Source organism: Gossypium hirsutum, chromosome D09 (genome assembly GCF_007990345.1).
Source record: "Gossypium hirsutum isolate 1008001.06 chromosome D09, Gossypium_hirsutum_v2.1, whole genome shotgun sequence".
NCBI lineage: Eukaryota > Viridiplantae > Streptophyta > Magnoliopsida > Malvales > Malvaceae > Gossypium > Gossypium hirsutum.
In genome coordinates this window covers 51,130,799-51,147,932 of record NC_053445.1, presented here as the reverse complement: position 1 = coordinate 51,147,932, position 17,134 = coordinate 51,130,799, and the positions used below count along the sequence as shown (strand labels likewise).

The 17,134-nt window shown below is 34.0% G+C and overlaps 1 protein-coding gene across 1 annotated transcript; it reads left to right on the top strand.

Moving 5' to 3' along the window:
* Nucleotides 1-13,457: 13,457 nt before the first annotated feature.
* On the top strand, nt 13,458-15,372 carry LOC107890558 (endochitinase EP3). Its single transcript, XM_016815045.2, has 2 exons — nt 13,458-14,155; nt 14,834-15,372. Exons 1-2 carry the CDS (start codon nt 13,756-13,758, stop codon nt 15,238-15,240), a joined length of 807 nt encoding a protein of 268 aa, XP_016670534.1. The 5' UTR covers nt 13,458-13,755; the 3' UTR covers nt 15,241-15,372.
* The last annotated feature ends 1,762 nt before the right edge of the window (nt 15,373-17,134 follow it).

Here is a 17,134-nt window from a genome sequence, read left to right as displayed (position 1 = left end):
CTGAGTCTTGACTTTTGGTGCTCATCTTCTTCAAGTAGCCTTATTCCAGTCTGCTACGTCTTGTTGCTTCGATCCACTCTACTGCAACTTCAGATAAGCCTTGTAGCTTCAATTTATTCTGCTACGACTCCATGGGGATGAGATTTGTGTTTTTAGTCTGCTCCACTACTATTTAGGGAGATAAGACTGGATGTGATCTGCTTCACTATTGCTTAGGGAGATAAGATCTGTAATCTTCACTCTATTCTACTGTTGCCCAGGGAGATAGAACTACTGGCTTTAATGTACTCCACCGTAATCAGGGAGGTAAAATCCGCCATCTTCGACCTGCTTCGCTGCCAAATACAGGAAGGTAAGATCTGCAATCTTCAATCTATTCCACTGCCAAATACAGGGAGATAGAGTTATCGGCTTAAATGTACTCCACTGTAGTCAGGGAGGTAAAATCTGCCATCTTTGATCTGCTTCGCTGCCAAATACAGGAAGGCAAGATCTGCAATCTTCAATCTATTCCACTGCCAAATACAGGGAGATAGAATTATCGGCTTCAATGTACTCCACTGTAGTCAGGGAGGTAAAATCTGCCATCTTTGATCTGCTTCGCTGCCAAATACAGGAAGGCAAGATCTGCAATCTTCAATCTATTCCACTGCCAAATACAGGAAGATAGAGTTATCGGCTTCAATGTACTCCACTATAGTCAGGGAGGTAAAATCTGCCATCTTTGATCTGCTTCGCTGCCAAATATAGGAAGGCAAGATCTGCAATCTTCAATCTATTCCACTGCCAAATACAGGGAGATAGAATTATCGGCTTCAATGTACTCCACTGTAGTCAGGGAGGTAAAATCTGCCATCTTTGATCTGCTTCGCTGCCAAATACAGGAAGGCAAGATCTACAATCTTCAATCTATTCCACTGCCAAATACAGGGAGATAGAATTATCGGCTTCAATGTACTCCACTGTAGTCAGGGAGGTAAAATCTGCCATCTTCGATCTGCTTCGCTGCCAAATACAGGAAGGCAATATCTGCAATCTTCAATCTATTCCACTGTCAAATACAGGGAGATAGAATTATCGGCTTCAATGTACTCCACTGTTGTCAGAGAGGTAAAATCTGCCATCTTTGATCTACTCCACTACTGCTTAGGGAGATAAGATCTGTAATCTTCAATCTATTCCACTGCCAAATACAGGGAGATAGAGTTATCGGCTTCAATGTACTCCACTGTAGTCAGGGAGGTAAAATCTGCCATCTTCGATCTGCTTCTCTGCCAAATACAGGAAGGTAAGATCTGCAATCTTCGATCTACTTCACGCCAATACATGAAGATAAGATCTGCTTTCTTCGATCTACTTCGCCACCAGTATGGGAAGACAAGATCTGCATCGTCAATCTACTTCCTACCAATATAGGAAGACCGGACCTGTTATCTTTGATCTACTTCACGCCAATACATGAAGACAAGATCTGCTTTCTTTGATCTACTTCCTACCAATATAGGAAGACAGAATCTGCATCTTCGATCTACTTCACGCCAATACATGAAGATAAGATCTACTTTCTTCGATCTACTTCGCCACCAGTATGGGAAGACAAGATCTGCATCGTCGATCCACTTCCTACCAATATAGGAAGACAGGACCTGTTATCTTTGATCTACTTCACGCCAATACATGAAGGCAAGATCTGCTTTCTTCGATCTACTTCCTACCAATATAGGAAGACAGAATCTGCATCGTCGATCCACTTCCTACCAATATAGGAAGACAGGACCTGTTATCTTTGATCTACTTCACGCCAATACATGAAGACAAGATCTGCTTTCTGCGATCTAATTCGCCACCAATATGGGAAGACAAGATCTGCATCGTCGATCCACTTCCTACCAATATAGGAAGACAAGACCTACTATCTTTGATCTACTTCACGCCAATACATGAAGACAAGGTCTGCTTTAATGACTTCAATCCATCCCACTGTAACTTCAGGGGTATAGGATTTGTTTCTTTGATCTGTTCTCTGGGGAACATGACCTGCAAAATCCATTTCATGGACCTATTTATGCCTAGTGTTTAGGATGACATGATCAGAATGAATCAAATGCTCCTAACTAGATGTGTATGTATTATATTTGTAGAATGTCATGAGAATGATCCATTTTTAATGCTTAGGTTGTCATTCCTCATTGTTCATCAAGGTTCTATCACTGATGCCTTCTTGTTCAGCCAGTTTGACAGAAAACCCAAAGAAATAGACGCTATTTAGACTATCATTTCTCAAATGTTTCCAACCCTTAGGTTTGGTTAGTTCTAAACAATAGTCCTGTTTCAGGTCCTCGTATTATTTAGAAACTTTCAAAGTAATAAGCAGAACTCTTTCTGCGTGTGTATTGTCAGTCCATTAATCGTTATTTCAATGAAAAATGCTTGAAAAAGATTATCAAAATGGACAAAATAAAATTTTGTTGAGAGCAAAGCTCTAAACAAACAAATCAATCAAGATAGCAAATTTTGCTGAGATACGAGATGAATAAGATGGAAAATATTATCACAATGGATAAGATGAAAATTTGTTGAGAGCAAAGCTCTAAATGAACACATTAATCAGGATAGCAAATTTTGCTAGAATACAAAATGAGAATAAATTAATCAAGATGATGTATTTTGTCAAAAATACAAAAAATGAATAAAATGGGAATAGGTGCCCCAGATATCGTAGCATGAGCTTCTCTGCCCCAAACTTCTTAAGGACCCTTTTGAACTTGATATGTGTTTAGAAGTCCTAGAAGGCTTTGTTGATGCCCCAAGATGTAGCATCTCTCCTTCTTATTAATTCAGAAAGGGCAAGACTACCGCATGCCCCACCTTTGAACAAAATTTGAACTGCCTATTCATGGGTTTTCAATTCAAAACCCTTTGGTCTCAAGGCGCCCTTTGCGGGTTTTCACATTGGCCTCTCCTTTTTCTTTTTCTTTTTCTTTTCTTTTTTCATTTTTTCATTTTTCTTTTCGTTTTTTTTTCAAGTGAAGTATTTATTTCTTGAATCAGAATTCTCGAGATTAGGCAGGTTCTTGCCATCCATCCTGTCAATATCAACGCTTTTTCAGATAAGGCCTTCCACATAAGGTCCTTTCCAGTTCGGCATCCATTTTCTTCTGAAGTCATTTTGTATGGCAAGAATATTCTTCGATATCAGGTCTCTGGGGCGAACTTTTTGGTGAGCTCGCGTATTTTATTATTGGTACTTTTGACCAAGACAGATAACCTTGAATCTTTCCTCTTCAATCAAATTTAACTGATCATATCGGGTTTGGATTTGTTTCATCCAGATTCAGCTCTGACAAGACTTGAAGGGTAGAAATATCAACTTTGATGGGTAAAACTACCTCTATTCCATATACTAGTGAGAACTGAGTTGCTCCAGTAGAGGTTTTTCTTTTATTTGGTTTTTTTTTTGCTTTTTATTTCTCGTTTTTTTTACTTTTTTGTCTTTTTTTGTCTTTTTTTTTTGCCTCCACTGAACTGTTCATTTTGGGCGGCATGGTGTTAATCTTGAACAGACTGCAAACTTCTGATGTCGTGCCGTTGTTCAAATTCAATACATGGTCTAATATGATCCCCTTTTGGCATTCCATATTGACATATGATTTTTCAAGAATTTACCGACTGTCAGCTTTGTGATATTAGCATATGAAGTAGCTTCTACCCATTTAGTAAAGTAGTCAATCACTACAAAAATGAAACGATGTCCGTTTGAAGCCTTTGGCGATACCGGCCCAATGACGTCCATGCCCTACATGGAGAAAGGCCATGGGGAAGTCATGACGTGAAGAGATGATGGAGGCACATGAATTTTGTCTCCGTAAATCTGGCATTTATGGCACTTCTTAGCATATTTAATGCAGTCTCCTTCCATGGTAGACCAATAATATCCAAATCTCATGATCTGTCTGGCCATTGTGAAACCGTTAGCGTGTGTTCCACAAATATCGTCATGGACTTCTTCCAAGATCTGCTTGGCCTCCACAGCGTCCACACATCTTAACAGCACCTGATCTTTTCCTCTTTTGTACAGGATCTCTCCATCTAAGACGTAACCACTGGCCAACCTCCTTAACATTCTCTTGTCATTCTCAATTGCTTGGTTTGGGTATTCACGATTTTTCACGTATTGCAATATGTCCTGATACCAAGGGTTGTCGTCCTTTTCTTCTTCCTCGTCAATGTTACAACAGTGGGCTGGAGCATCATAAATGCTCATTTGGATAGGCTTCACATCCTCTGGTTTATTTACTTTGATCATGGAAGCCAATGTAGCTAAAGCGTCGGCCATCTGATTCTCGTCTCGTGGGAGATAACGAAAAGTGATGTCGTCAAACTCCTCAATCAATTCTAGGACTAGCCTTCGGTAACTAATCAACTTAGGGTCTCTTGTTTCCCATTCGCCTTTGAGCTGATAAATTACCAATGCCGAATCCCCATATACCTCAAGTACCTTGATTTTGCGTTCATAGCCGCGCGGATTCCCATGATACAAGCTTCATATTCCGCCATGTTATTTGTACAATCAAAATCTAGTTTACTGGTGAAAGGATAATGATCACCGTTTGGAGATACCAAGACTGCCCCAATCCCGTTACCCATGGCATTTGAGGCTCCGTCAAAATTTAATTTCCAAGTATTGCCTTCTTGTGTGCTTGCTTCAGTAGTTGCCACATACATCAGATCCTCATTTGGGAAATCAAAGTTCAAAGGCTCATAATCGTCCAGGGTTCTACTTGCTAGAAAATCTGCTATCGTGCTCCCTTTTACAGCCTTTTGATTCGCATAGGTTATGTCAAATTCAGATAGTAGAATTTGCCATCAGGCCATCCTTCCGTTTAGAGCAGTTGACTCCATCATGTATTTTAGAGGGTCTAACTTTGAGATTAACCAAGTCGTATGGTACAACATGTATTGTCTCAATCTCCGAGTAGTCCAAACCAATGCGCAACATAATTTTTCAATTGGCGAATATCTCGTTTCGCATTCAGTGAACTTCTTACTGAGATAATAGATCGCTCTTTCCTTTCGTCCTGACTCATCATGTTGGCCGAGCACGCACCCCATAGAATTCTCAAATACTGCCAAGTATAGTATCAGTGGCTTGTCAGGGCAAGGTGGCATTAGTACTGGGGCGTTGGACAAGTAATGTTTAACTCTTTCGAAAGTTTTCTGGCACTCTTTATCCCATACACCTGGATTGTGTTTCCTAAGAAGACGGAATATGGGGTCACATTTCTTAGTTAATTGTGAAATGAATCGAGCGATGTAATTTAGTCTTCCTAGGAAACCCCGAACTTCTTTTTGAGTACTTGGCGGAGGTAATTCTTGTATGGCCTTAACTTTGTCTGGGTCAATTTCAATTCCCTTTTCGCTGACTAAGAATCCTAGCAATTTTCCTGATCTCGCCCCGAAAGTACACTTGGCTGGGTTAAGTTTTAGCTGGAACTTCCTTAACCTTAGAAACAGTTTTCTCAGAACTTGCACGTGTTCCCCTTCTGTTCTGGATTTTGCGATCATGTCATCAACATAAACTTCTATCTCTTTATGCATCATATCATGGAATAATGCTACCATGACTCTCTGATACGTTGCTCCCGCGTTTTTCAACCCAAAAGGCATTACTTTATAACAAAACATCCCCCACATCGTTATGAATGTGGTCTTCTCCCTATCTTCAGAAAGCATCTTAATTTGGTTGTACCCGGAGAAACCATCCATGAAAGAGAACAGTGAGTATTCGGCCGTGTTGTCTACCAAGGTATCGATATGAGGCAGTGGGAAATTATCTTTTGGGCTGGCTTTGTTCAAGTCTCTGTAGTCCACACACATTCGCACCTTCCCATCTTTCTTAGGAACAGGGACTATATTGGCTACCCATTCTGAGTACTTGACCACCTGTAAGAAACCAGCATCAAATTGCTTCTTAACTTCTTCCTTTATTTTTAGCAAGACATCAGGCCTCATCCTTCGAAGATTTTGTTGGACTGGTTTGCATTCTTCCTTTATAGGCAATCGGTGTACCACGATATCAGTACTTAACCCTGGCATATCTTGGTAGGACCATGCGAAGACATCTTTAAACTCTTGAAGCAACTCAACAAGTTCTTGCCTTGTTTCCTTGGCAATGCAAGCGCCAACTTTTACCTCTCTGCCCTCTTCTAAGATCACAACTTCTACTGATTCCTTATAGGGTAGAATTTGTTTTTCTTCTTCTTTCATCATTCTTAACAAATCCGGAGATAAAACGCTGTCTTGGTCACCTTCAAAATCTTGAGGATCATCTATACTCATGTCTTGTTCAAATAGAGACTCTGAATTCGTAACAGCGTCGCTCATCTCGTTGATATCTGAAGACCTGTTATTGGAACAAATGGAGGCCCAAATAAAAGAATCTAAGAATACTTGTATGCATAGTATGATTATAAAGGGAATGAAAAGAATGAAAGAATATTTGCTCAAGATGAAACTGAATGATAAGTTTTCACTAAAATTAGATTTTGGACATGTGCCTTTTACAAAAGATTCTTATCACCCCCAGGCTTAGGGCAACAAGTGTTCTGAATATTACTCTAGATTAGCTCTAAAAATACAGGGATCTCTTCCACAGTCCCATTGTTCAAAACACTCCCAAATATGCAAAAGTTTGGAGACTTTTATTCCTCAGTTCCCTTTTCGGATATATCATTGAAATTCCTCGATATTCCTTTCAGGCTTTTGACTTGTTCAAGGCATTACAACTCTTTGCTCATTATCGTGTAACGTAAAGATGCCTAGTCATTTGACTTTTGTCGGTTTCCAAGTTAACTGGGATAATTTTACCTAATTAGGGTCCTTTTAGGGAAAGTCTAATGCAAAATAAAGCAATGCAATGCAAATGCATGAAATGAATGTAAAAGAAAGGAAGGCGTTGATTCTAAATTTAATTCTATTAGAATAATTTTTCTAAAAGACAGATTTTTTTACATGAAAATAGTTTACATATGTGGTATTGCCCTTCATAGTCCAAGTAAACGCTGATATTTTCTTCATGGTTAAACCCTGTAAATTCTCCAAAAGATGCATTTGCTAGCTCCTTACTGCTTAATCTGAGCCTCGATCTCTTGCTCGCTTATCTCCATGATACTCATCAAAAAGTGCCAGCTCTTGGATAATCTTCGTTGGCAATTAAATCAAGTCATGTATTCCTTCGTGGACTTCCGGCTTTCTCTCGTCATGCCTTCGTTGGCTTGAATCTCTAGAAATTACATTATGTATTCCTCCGTGAACTACCAGCTTTCTCTCATCGTGTTTACTCAGACTATATTCAGGCGACCGCACTATAATCCACTTTATCAAGAAATTCGCTTCCTTATGACAAACTATTCTATTTAGGAATCGAATTTCGAATCAACACATTCTTTTCTTTGATGTAATGTAATGCAAATGCATGAATGCAAAAAGAAAGGAAGACATTGATTCTGAATTTAATTTCATTGGAACAACTTTTCTAAAAAACAAATTCCTTTACATAAAACGGACTACATACACGGTCTTTCTCTCATATTCCAAGTGAAGACACCTTTCTTCCTCTTCATATCTGGATCTTATGGTCGAGTCTGACGAATTCTCCAAGAGATGTCTATATTAACTCCTTTTTTTTGCTTGATCCAGGCTGCGACTCGTTGCTCACTTATTTCTATGATACTTTTCAGCTCTTTTAAGAAAGTCAAGACATGACAGCTCTCGAATAATCTTTGTTAGTTTCTGTCTTTAGGCAATGAAGCAAAGTCTTGTATTTCTTCATGGACTATCAGCCTTCTTTCATGTATTCACTTGGACCATATTTAGACAACCGTGTTATAATCCACTTTATCAAAAAAATTTGTTTTCTTATGACAAACTGTTCTATTTAGCAATCAAATATGAATCAACACCTCCTTCCTAGGATGATGTAATACAATGCAATTATAAACAAAAAAACAAAACACGTTAGTGCAGAATAAATAACAAATAAAGTAATTCGGGTGACCACTAGGGGTTTGGAGTGGCTCTACGTAGGGTAGGCTCCTAGGTCTCTCTATATGTGGTTTGGTTCTAGAGTAAGGGTACCTGAACCAGCAGATTCCTCGATCCTCACCCATTATAGGCTCATATGGACCGAGTTTAGTTCAGGGGAATACATTTCCCTATGGCCATGCGGAGATGAAAATCTCACGAAGACATAGGTACGGATGTATCCCGGAAGCGATTCACTATCCCATGCGGAGGTGAAAACCTCACGAAGGCGTAGTTTCTCACTCCCACTTAAAAGGGTATGACCAGCGGTCATGCAATGCAATGTGCGGAGGTATAAAATAAAATACAGAACACGATAAAAATATAACTCAAAACAAAAGAGATGCAATGAGAGGATCGTAAATTTAAATCGAATTTTCAACTTTCGACAAAAAGACAAGAAATAATCAACACGTGGCTTGACTCTCTTATTGTCTCCAGTGGAGTCGCCAAGCTGTTGACACCATTTTTTGGATGAAAACGGGGTCGACTTGGATTTTGAAAATGAAACGAAATTGGGAGTCGCCACCAATCTTTTTTGATGAGGTGTGATCGGGTCACATCGTAAAATGGTTGTTTTTGATAAACAATTTGATTTTATTAAAACAACGAGTTTGGTCTACGAAATCCAAAAACAGGTTCGGGAGTCGGTTACGCACGAGGAAGGGTTAGCACCCTCGATACGCCCAAAATTGGTACCTAGTTGATTTCTTAATGTCTTGGTGTCGAAAATTAAAAAACTCAAAAAGAATTTAAAATACAATCCCTCATTATATTGTTATTTTAAAATTACTCAAATAAATCAAAATGGAAAATGCTTCCTTATCTCGAAGTAACAAGATGTCACGTCCAGTAAGTTAGGATACAACACATCGTATTTTCGAGAGTAAGCTTGCCTTTATTTTTTTTTGTTTAAACCTCATTTATTTTAATTTCAAAAGGATGTTCGGTTATTTAGGATCAACGCGAGAAGAATCGAAGCTCAGTAAGTTAGGGCACGATTTTCTCGAATTTTCTAAATACGAAATATTACCTTATTTTGAAAGTTTAAAAAGGATATTCGGCTATTTGGTCGAACGAGAAAACCGAAACCCAGCACGTTAGGGCACAATTTCATGGATTGCCAAATATCAAACGTCTCTTTCGTTTTAATGAATTTTTTTTAAAAGAGTCTAGATGAAAATTTACATATAAATATAATACACAGTAAAACTTTAAGATAAAATTTAAAATAAGTGATATGTATATAAAGTTCAAAGGAAATAACAATAATAGAATTTAAAATCATTAACATATAAACGATATATACAAAAGTTTAAAAGAAATAACATATGTAAAATATTTAAAGTTGATAATAATATAAAATATATGTTATGTCTAATAATAATAATAATAATAATAATAATAATAGTAATAGCAATAATAATGTAAATATATACAAAGAGAAAATATATAATATGACAAAATCAATCCGAAATTAATCAGTTTAATAATGTGATGATAGCAATAGTAATAATGTAATAATAAAGTAAAAAAAATAATAGTAATACATTAATAAGAATAATAATAGTATATTAATAACAATAATAGAAAATAATGACGAAATAATAATAATAATAATAAACTAAAGAGTACTAATAGTACTAACAATAATATAAATAATAATGAAAACAACAAGAGAAATAATAACAATAACAGAATAAAAATAATGATAATAATAATAATAGCAAAAATAATAAAAATAATAAATAAATATAATTAATCAATTTTAATAATAAAATGGCAAATTAACTAAAAGGATTAAATTGGATTGAAAACAAAAATTCGGGGCAAATCCGAAATAAAGATAAAGAGAATAGGACCAAATCGAACACGCGAATAATAAGGAGGGACCAAAAGCTCAAAAAAATCCAAACTTGTGGCTTTTCTGTATTGATTTTTTTTGTTTTTTTTTTGTGTCTGTATTCGTAAAAAGAAAGAAGCCCCCCCCCCCCCGAGTTCGATTTTGCTTGTGGCTTTTATAGCCAAAAATACAATATTCTGTTACTGTTTATTGCTCCATTTTTTTTGTCCTTTTCCTTTGCTTGTTTGCAGGTGCGGCAAAGGCATGGTGGTGGTAGACGGTATGGGGGTGTGTGATGGTGCTGGTGGCAGACAGCATGGGAGGGTGGGAGTGGTGTTGGTGGCAGACAGCATGGGAGAGTGGGAAGAGGCAAGTGAGAGTTTAGGGTTTTGGGATTTTATTTTGGATTTTATTATTTGGGTTATTTGTTGGTATGGGCCCGGGCAAAAATGGGCTTTTACACAATATTATAAAATTTAATTTAACAAAATTCGTGAGCAAATTCATGTAACTTTAAATATGAAATGTCAATTGAGCCTTAGTTCAATTGATATCGACATTTAATGTTGTTGTCAATGTAAGAGGACGCCGATTCGAGTGCGTTGATGCGCATTATTTTCTTATTTAAGGTTTGGGAGGGACTATGAGTAGTTTTAATCTTTGTATAAAAAATAAAAACTAAAAATCACGATACTATACTCATATAAAATAATAACATCAAACTTAGATTTTTTTTATTATAAAATCTAAAAGATCCACTAAAAATAATCAAATAAATTTTATTTCTTTGTTTGTATAGATTCCATTCCCAGCCAATGGGTTGATCCCTCACCGCTTTAAAGGAAAGAATAAAGGAGGGTAATTCATTCTTCTCTTTCTTTATTATTCCAAGAAGAAAAGAATTTCTTTTAAAAAAATAGCTACGAATCAACTTTAGAAAAAGGTAAAATGAGATGCATTTGGTTGTCCAATTTTATAAAAAGTTGTTTTAGTTTTTTTTTTTATTTTTTCTCTTTTTTTAATATTTAAATTTATGTTTTTTATTGAATCATCTTAAAATAATTAAAAAAGTTAAACATTTTTTAATTTTATTGACGTAGTATACGACATATCAACATTTAAAAAACTATTTTTAAAAATTAAAAATCGTTAAAATTAGTAAAAAAATTATAAAAAATATTTTTAATATTTATAAAATTTTAAAAATTAATTAAATGATGACACGTGGCAATCCACATCAGCAAAGTTAATAAATATTAATTTTTTCATCTATTTTAGGATGATTCGACAAAAAATACAAATTTAATGACTGAAAGAGACGAAAAATTAAATAAATGATTAAAATGATTTTTTTATAAAGTTGAGAGACCAAAAAAATTATTATACTAAAAAAAATAAAGTACAAAAATGATCATTAAACTATTAATTCTTTCAATTTACTCATTAAAATTTTCAAAAATAAATTATAAATTGATAGGTTTTCGTTTTGTTACATTTTGAGTATTGAAACATTAAAGAAATTTAGGGTAAAATATTATAATCCCAAATTACAGGGTCACAAAAAATAATTTAGCCCACCGTGGTACAATGGGCCGGGCATTTTGAATTTCGGGAGGGGAACATAGTTTCATAAATGTTTTCAGAATTGTAGTTGACTATATTTATTTTCTGAAAGTTTGATAGTTGAATATTGAATGGGGTTACTTAATATATAAATTATGTTTTGATTATCAAATTAAAAGAAATTAGGATCTCAACCTTAACATGTCAAGTAATTGGTAGTGTTTCCTTCTTTTTCTTTCTTGTTTAGATTTTGTTGAAATAAAGCGTCCAACATATTACCTTATCATTTGTTGAAATGACCAGTTCCATCAAGTAATTTCACCCAAAATTTTGCAGCATTTGACATCATCATCTTCATGGGTGACGAGCTTTACGATTAGAAAATAAAATTCCTTATAATTATAATTAAGTGTGTAATTACCAGCATACTCTAAAAAAAATATGGACAAAAAACAATTAAGAACGATTAGTAATTACTCCATAAACTGAAATTGCCAAACCCTAATATCAACTCACTTTTAACTTTAACCTCTTAATTAGGTAAATTATTAATTGATTTTAGTTAATCCTCCACCATGCAAATTGCAAACGTTTTATTATTAAGGTAAGAATTTTTTTAGTGAAGGAGCCTTAATAGCGCAATTCAAACTCAGGCCATAACTGAGTTGATAAACACACACACTAGCCATCATGTCAATACACGGGGTTCGTTAAGCTAATAATTTTCGGACTAATTAAATTCTCTCTACTGTAATAAACTCTTTGAGTAAATTAATGTCACGCATCAACCATCTCAACTCAATTGAAAAATTATCATAAATCTATTTTTTATGATGTAAGTTAAATTATCAAACATTCAACTTCGTCATTTCAATCAAATCAACATCATTTAATCCGTTTTATTTTATTTTGTATAATTAATCACATATTTTTAATTGTTTTATTGCCCGAAACTTTTTTTCTTTTGCTCAATCATTAACAAGTCATCCAAGCCATTCTAGTCTCAAAAACTTACAGATACAATAAACTCTACTAAAATCAATAAAACTAACTCTGCAAGATCCCCTAGCAACAGAAATAAAACAACTAATCAAACAAAGACTGAAACTATACTTTTATTGCATATAAATTGTAAAAGTAATTATTAGGTAAAGAAAATTAATCAACTTAAACAAAAGTTTTGACTCTGAGATGGCCATAAAAGTTTGAATAATTCAAAACAACATTTATCAACATTAATTCACAGTTTGTAATATCATTCATATCAGCCAAAAGCATCCACCATATTTGAGTGAGACCGGATGTATCCGTTGGATTATTAAGTTAGAGAATAATATTAATTTATGTGAAAAGGAGAAGCTAAAAATTTTAGCTTTTCCTCTCCCAAAAACACTTTTGGTGCTTAATTACTTTTTCACCCATCCAATAACATAGTATATATTTTTATTTTTTTCTTGGTGTTTAATTATAATTGTGTTAAAATCATTAATTAAAAATAAAAAAATATTTTTTAAAATACTAATTACAAATATTTAAATATTTAAAATATAGTTTATATATTCTAATTAAATTTTATAAATAATTAATATTTATTGCTTAAAAATATTTACAATTTATATTTTATATATTAAAATATTAACAACAAGTTATAATAATTTTTTTATATTATTACTAAAAGATAATAATATCAACTAATTTAAATATTATTTAAATGCATATTTGTTACTTGATAATAACATGTCTAAAATGGACATTTTATTTCTCAAAAGTACTTTTTGACAACAATGCTAAACACTCAACTTTTAAACTAAACTTTTCAAAATTACTTCTCAAAAGCACTTTTCAAAAGCACTTTTTAAAATTAATGAAAAACTGGCCCTAAGTTTAAATCAATTCAAACTTTTTTTTTTAATTTTTAATAATTTTTTAATTAAATTATTCAAACTAATGAATGAATGGATGAGTTGATAATCCAAAAACAAAATGTAGAAGAGATCGAAGTCAGACCCATCCCACGTCCCTTTCTGGGAAGTGGGAACTCTGGTAAAGTATTAAAAATATTAGTAAAATAAATATTTTGGTAAAATTTTTTAATAACCTTTTTTTAATAAAGCCCAAGCTAGAAATGCAATTTTTTCATTCGCCATACGTTTAAAAACTCGATAAATATCAATTCATTTCACGCCATTATTCTCCATCCACACACAATTACACCTTCGTTCTTCACTTTGAAAAAGAAAAAAAAAATTATTCGTTATTTTTCCAATATGAGGAGACGTTTACCGACCATTCTTCTAGCAGCGATTATTGCCGCCGGAGCAACGGCGGTAAAGGCTCAAAACTGTGGTTGTGGAGAAGGTTTATGTTGTAGCCGTTGGGGGTATTGCGGAACCGGCGATGACTATTGCGGCACAGGGTGCCAACAGGGTCCTTGTAATGCCCCCCCAGCTTTGAACAATGTTTCGGTGGCGGATATTGTTACACCGGAGTTCTTTAATAGGATATTGGATGTTGCGGAAGAGAGTTGTGAAGGGAAGAATTTTTACACGAGATCGGCGTTTCTTGACGCAGTGGGTCCTTATCCTCAGTTCGGAAGAATTGGAACTGTTGAGGATTCTAATCGTGAAATTGCTGCTTTCTTCGCGCATGTCACGCACGAAACTGGACGTAAGCTCCTTTGTTTTTTTCTTCTTATGATTGAGTTTACTTTGGAGGATTTAATACTTTGCATGCATGCAGGAAGGGTTATGATGCCGTAGGTAGAGTGTAATCGAGACTAATGGAACTGAAATTTTAAGAAATTTGAGATTGATTTGAATTTCTCTCTAATTCAATCTAATTTCATTTTTAAAATTTGGTCTGGATTCCAGATAAGAATCAAGTGGAATATTGCATTAAGTTTTGGGGTTAATTAAGATCTTTCAAAAAGAATTTAGTGTTCAATGAAAATTTTTAAAAACATTAGAGTCTAATTAAAAATTTTTAAGGATTTAACTAAAAATTTTAAAACTTTTGTAAAACTTAATTAAAAATATTTTAAGATTTTAAATAGCTTAATTACAATTTTCTAAATTTTTGAAGGGGTAATTGCTCTTACATTCCGCCCTTAAGCTCTCTATTAGATTTGAATGAGCTACTTTTATCTGGTAAAATTTCATAATAAATTCTTGTTAATATTAATTAAAAATAAACAAATATATATACTCAATTAAATTCAAGAACTAATCTTGGGATATTAGAATTCAACTTTCTAAATCTTGAATAATTTACAAAGGATCTTTATCTACATGAGTGTATGCTTGTTTCATCATTATTTCATAGTAATTAAGGAGCAAAATGATGCAGATTTTTGCTACATAGAAGAGATAAACGGCGCCTCTAGAGACTACTGTGATCAAAACAACGACCGATATCCATGCAACCCTCACAAAGGCTACTACGGCCGAGGACCGATCCAACTATCCTGGAATTTCAACTACGGACCAGCCGGCGAGAACATCGGGTTCGATGGACTAAACTCACCTGAAACCGTCGCCACCGACCCAGTTATCTCCTTCAAGACTGCCATCTGGTATTGGGTCAACTTTGTTCAACCAGTGATAAGCCAAGGGTTCGGGGCAACCATTCGTGCCATTAATGGAGCTCTGGAGTGCGATGGTGCAAACCCAGCCACCGTTGAGCGACGGGTCGAGTACTATATCGATTATTGTAACCAGCTTGGTGTGGATCCAGGGCCTAATCTAAGATGCTAGATTTCACTTTGAATATGTGTTTAGTACTTGAAAAACTAGTTTTTATTTTGCTTACAGTTGGACGAAAGAAAAAAGTGTAATCTTATATGAATGGATTGCCGTTTAATTTAATAATAAGATATTGGTTTATCATACATGGCCTAGGAATTTGGTTTATCATACATGGTCTAGGTTTTATACAAGGTCGAGATGCGGATGTTCGGCAGAAATTTGATATCAGTGGATGTAACAAGTGTTTGGCTGCTATGATCGTGATTCTCTTTTAGTTTTGTGTCATTAAGAAAGGAGGTTAATATATATATTTTAAATCCTTCAAAATATTTTCTTAACTTGATGGAGAGCTCAAGTGCTTGAGGTTAACTAAAGAAATCACAGGTTCAAAGTATCGAATCGTGAGTGGTACATAACTACCTACCAATGAGACATGAGCATTCATCCTTAGTAGGGTTTGAATTCATGCCCTTAAATGGCAACATGGGTCAAGTATGCTACCACTTCATCAAGTCATCATGGATGGTCTGATTTGACAAGGGGCTTTCACTTTTTTTATTCCACTACATCTTCAAGCACCCGCAAGTACTAAGACTGTTCATAGAGTTAAGAGACAAAACTTCGATTAAAGATAATACCGATTAACTCATTGAGAGGTCTATTGATTCTCAATGTATGATACTTCAAAGACTTCAATAAAAGTAGTCGGTCTCCCCTCAATAATTACAAAATATGACAATTATAAATATGACCATTTTTTTTTGAAGTTCCAACAATCACAATAAATCACTACAAAAATTGCATTAAATTACTCAACAACTAGTTAAACTCAAACCAACTATAAATAGAATAAACCTATGAAAAAACTCACCATTTACATAAGGTGAGACTTTGAATTTCTTAAAAAAAATCTCAAAATTTTTAATCTTGCCATTGAGTCAAAGCTTCACTACTATTTTTTTTTAATGTTTAAAATAATTTTTAAAATTACATGATCTTTTGTTTATACGAAGAATTATATTTTAAACACATAATTTATATAAAAAAAATTAAATTTGGGTGTAATTACCTGTATAAATATTCTAATTCTCACTTTTTTTTAAGAATTAAAAAGTGTAATCAGGGTGTTCCAATTATACCCAATTCAGTGAGACTCACTAATTACAATGGTTGATTCTCTTGTGTAATTACAAGCAATTACACTGAAATCTAATTATTAGGTGACTTTCTTAAACAGTACATAATTTTTTATAATAAGTTTATAGTATGTTTTTAAATTTAATATATATAATTGGTGCCTTAAAAATAAATTAAATATATATGAGATAAATGAACAGAATATTTTGACATAATAATTTTGGAGGGTGGAGTTTGACAATGATAAACAGATGTGACTTTTTTAAATAACAAACCTTCAGCACCAAATAATTCCATGGTTAGATAGCAAATAATTTTGACCAGCCATCGTCATTAATTGTGACGGTGTTATCTTTCCAAATATTTAATGGAAATGACTTTTCTACTAATATGTGCTTTTTTTATTTTTTATTGATTTAATTTGGCTTAAATATTAAAATAGCCTTAGCAAAATAATGAAAATTTTAAAAAATCTCGTTTTTTAAGATTCTGAAATTATAAACCCAGATTAAAATCTAACCATCATCCCTACACATATCCCTTTTAGCAATCAATATGATTGTGCTTATATTATTTCTATAAAATGAATTTTGATTTTATTTTATTACATATAGATTGTAAAAAAATTAATTAATTGAGTGCACGCATTGTACATAGATTTAATTATTGTGTAAACAAATTTAATGAACTTAAACAAGATTTCTGAGTCAAAGATGGATAATGGCGTTGAATAACTCAAAAAAGTACTTTTTAGTGGTGTTAATCA

Excerpts from the sequence above, each read along its gene's own strand:
- LOC107890558 (XM_016815045.2), top strand. The coding sequence starts at position 13,756 with ATGAGGAGACGTTTACCGACCATTCTTCTAGCAGCGATTATTGCCGCC. Across the intron at positions 14,156-14,833 it reads TGTCACGCACGAAACTGGAC|ATTTTTGCTACATAGAAGAG; the intron begins GTAAGCTCCTTT and ends AAAATGATGCAG.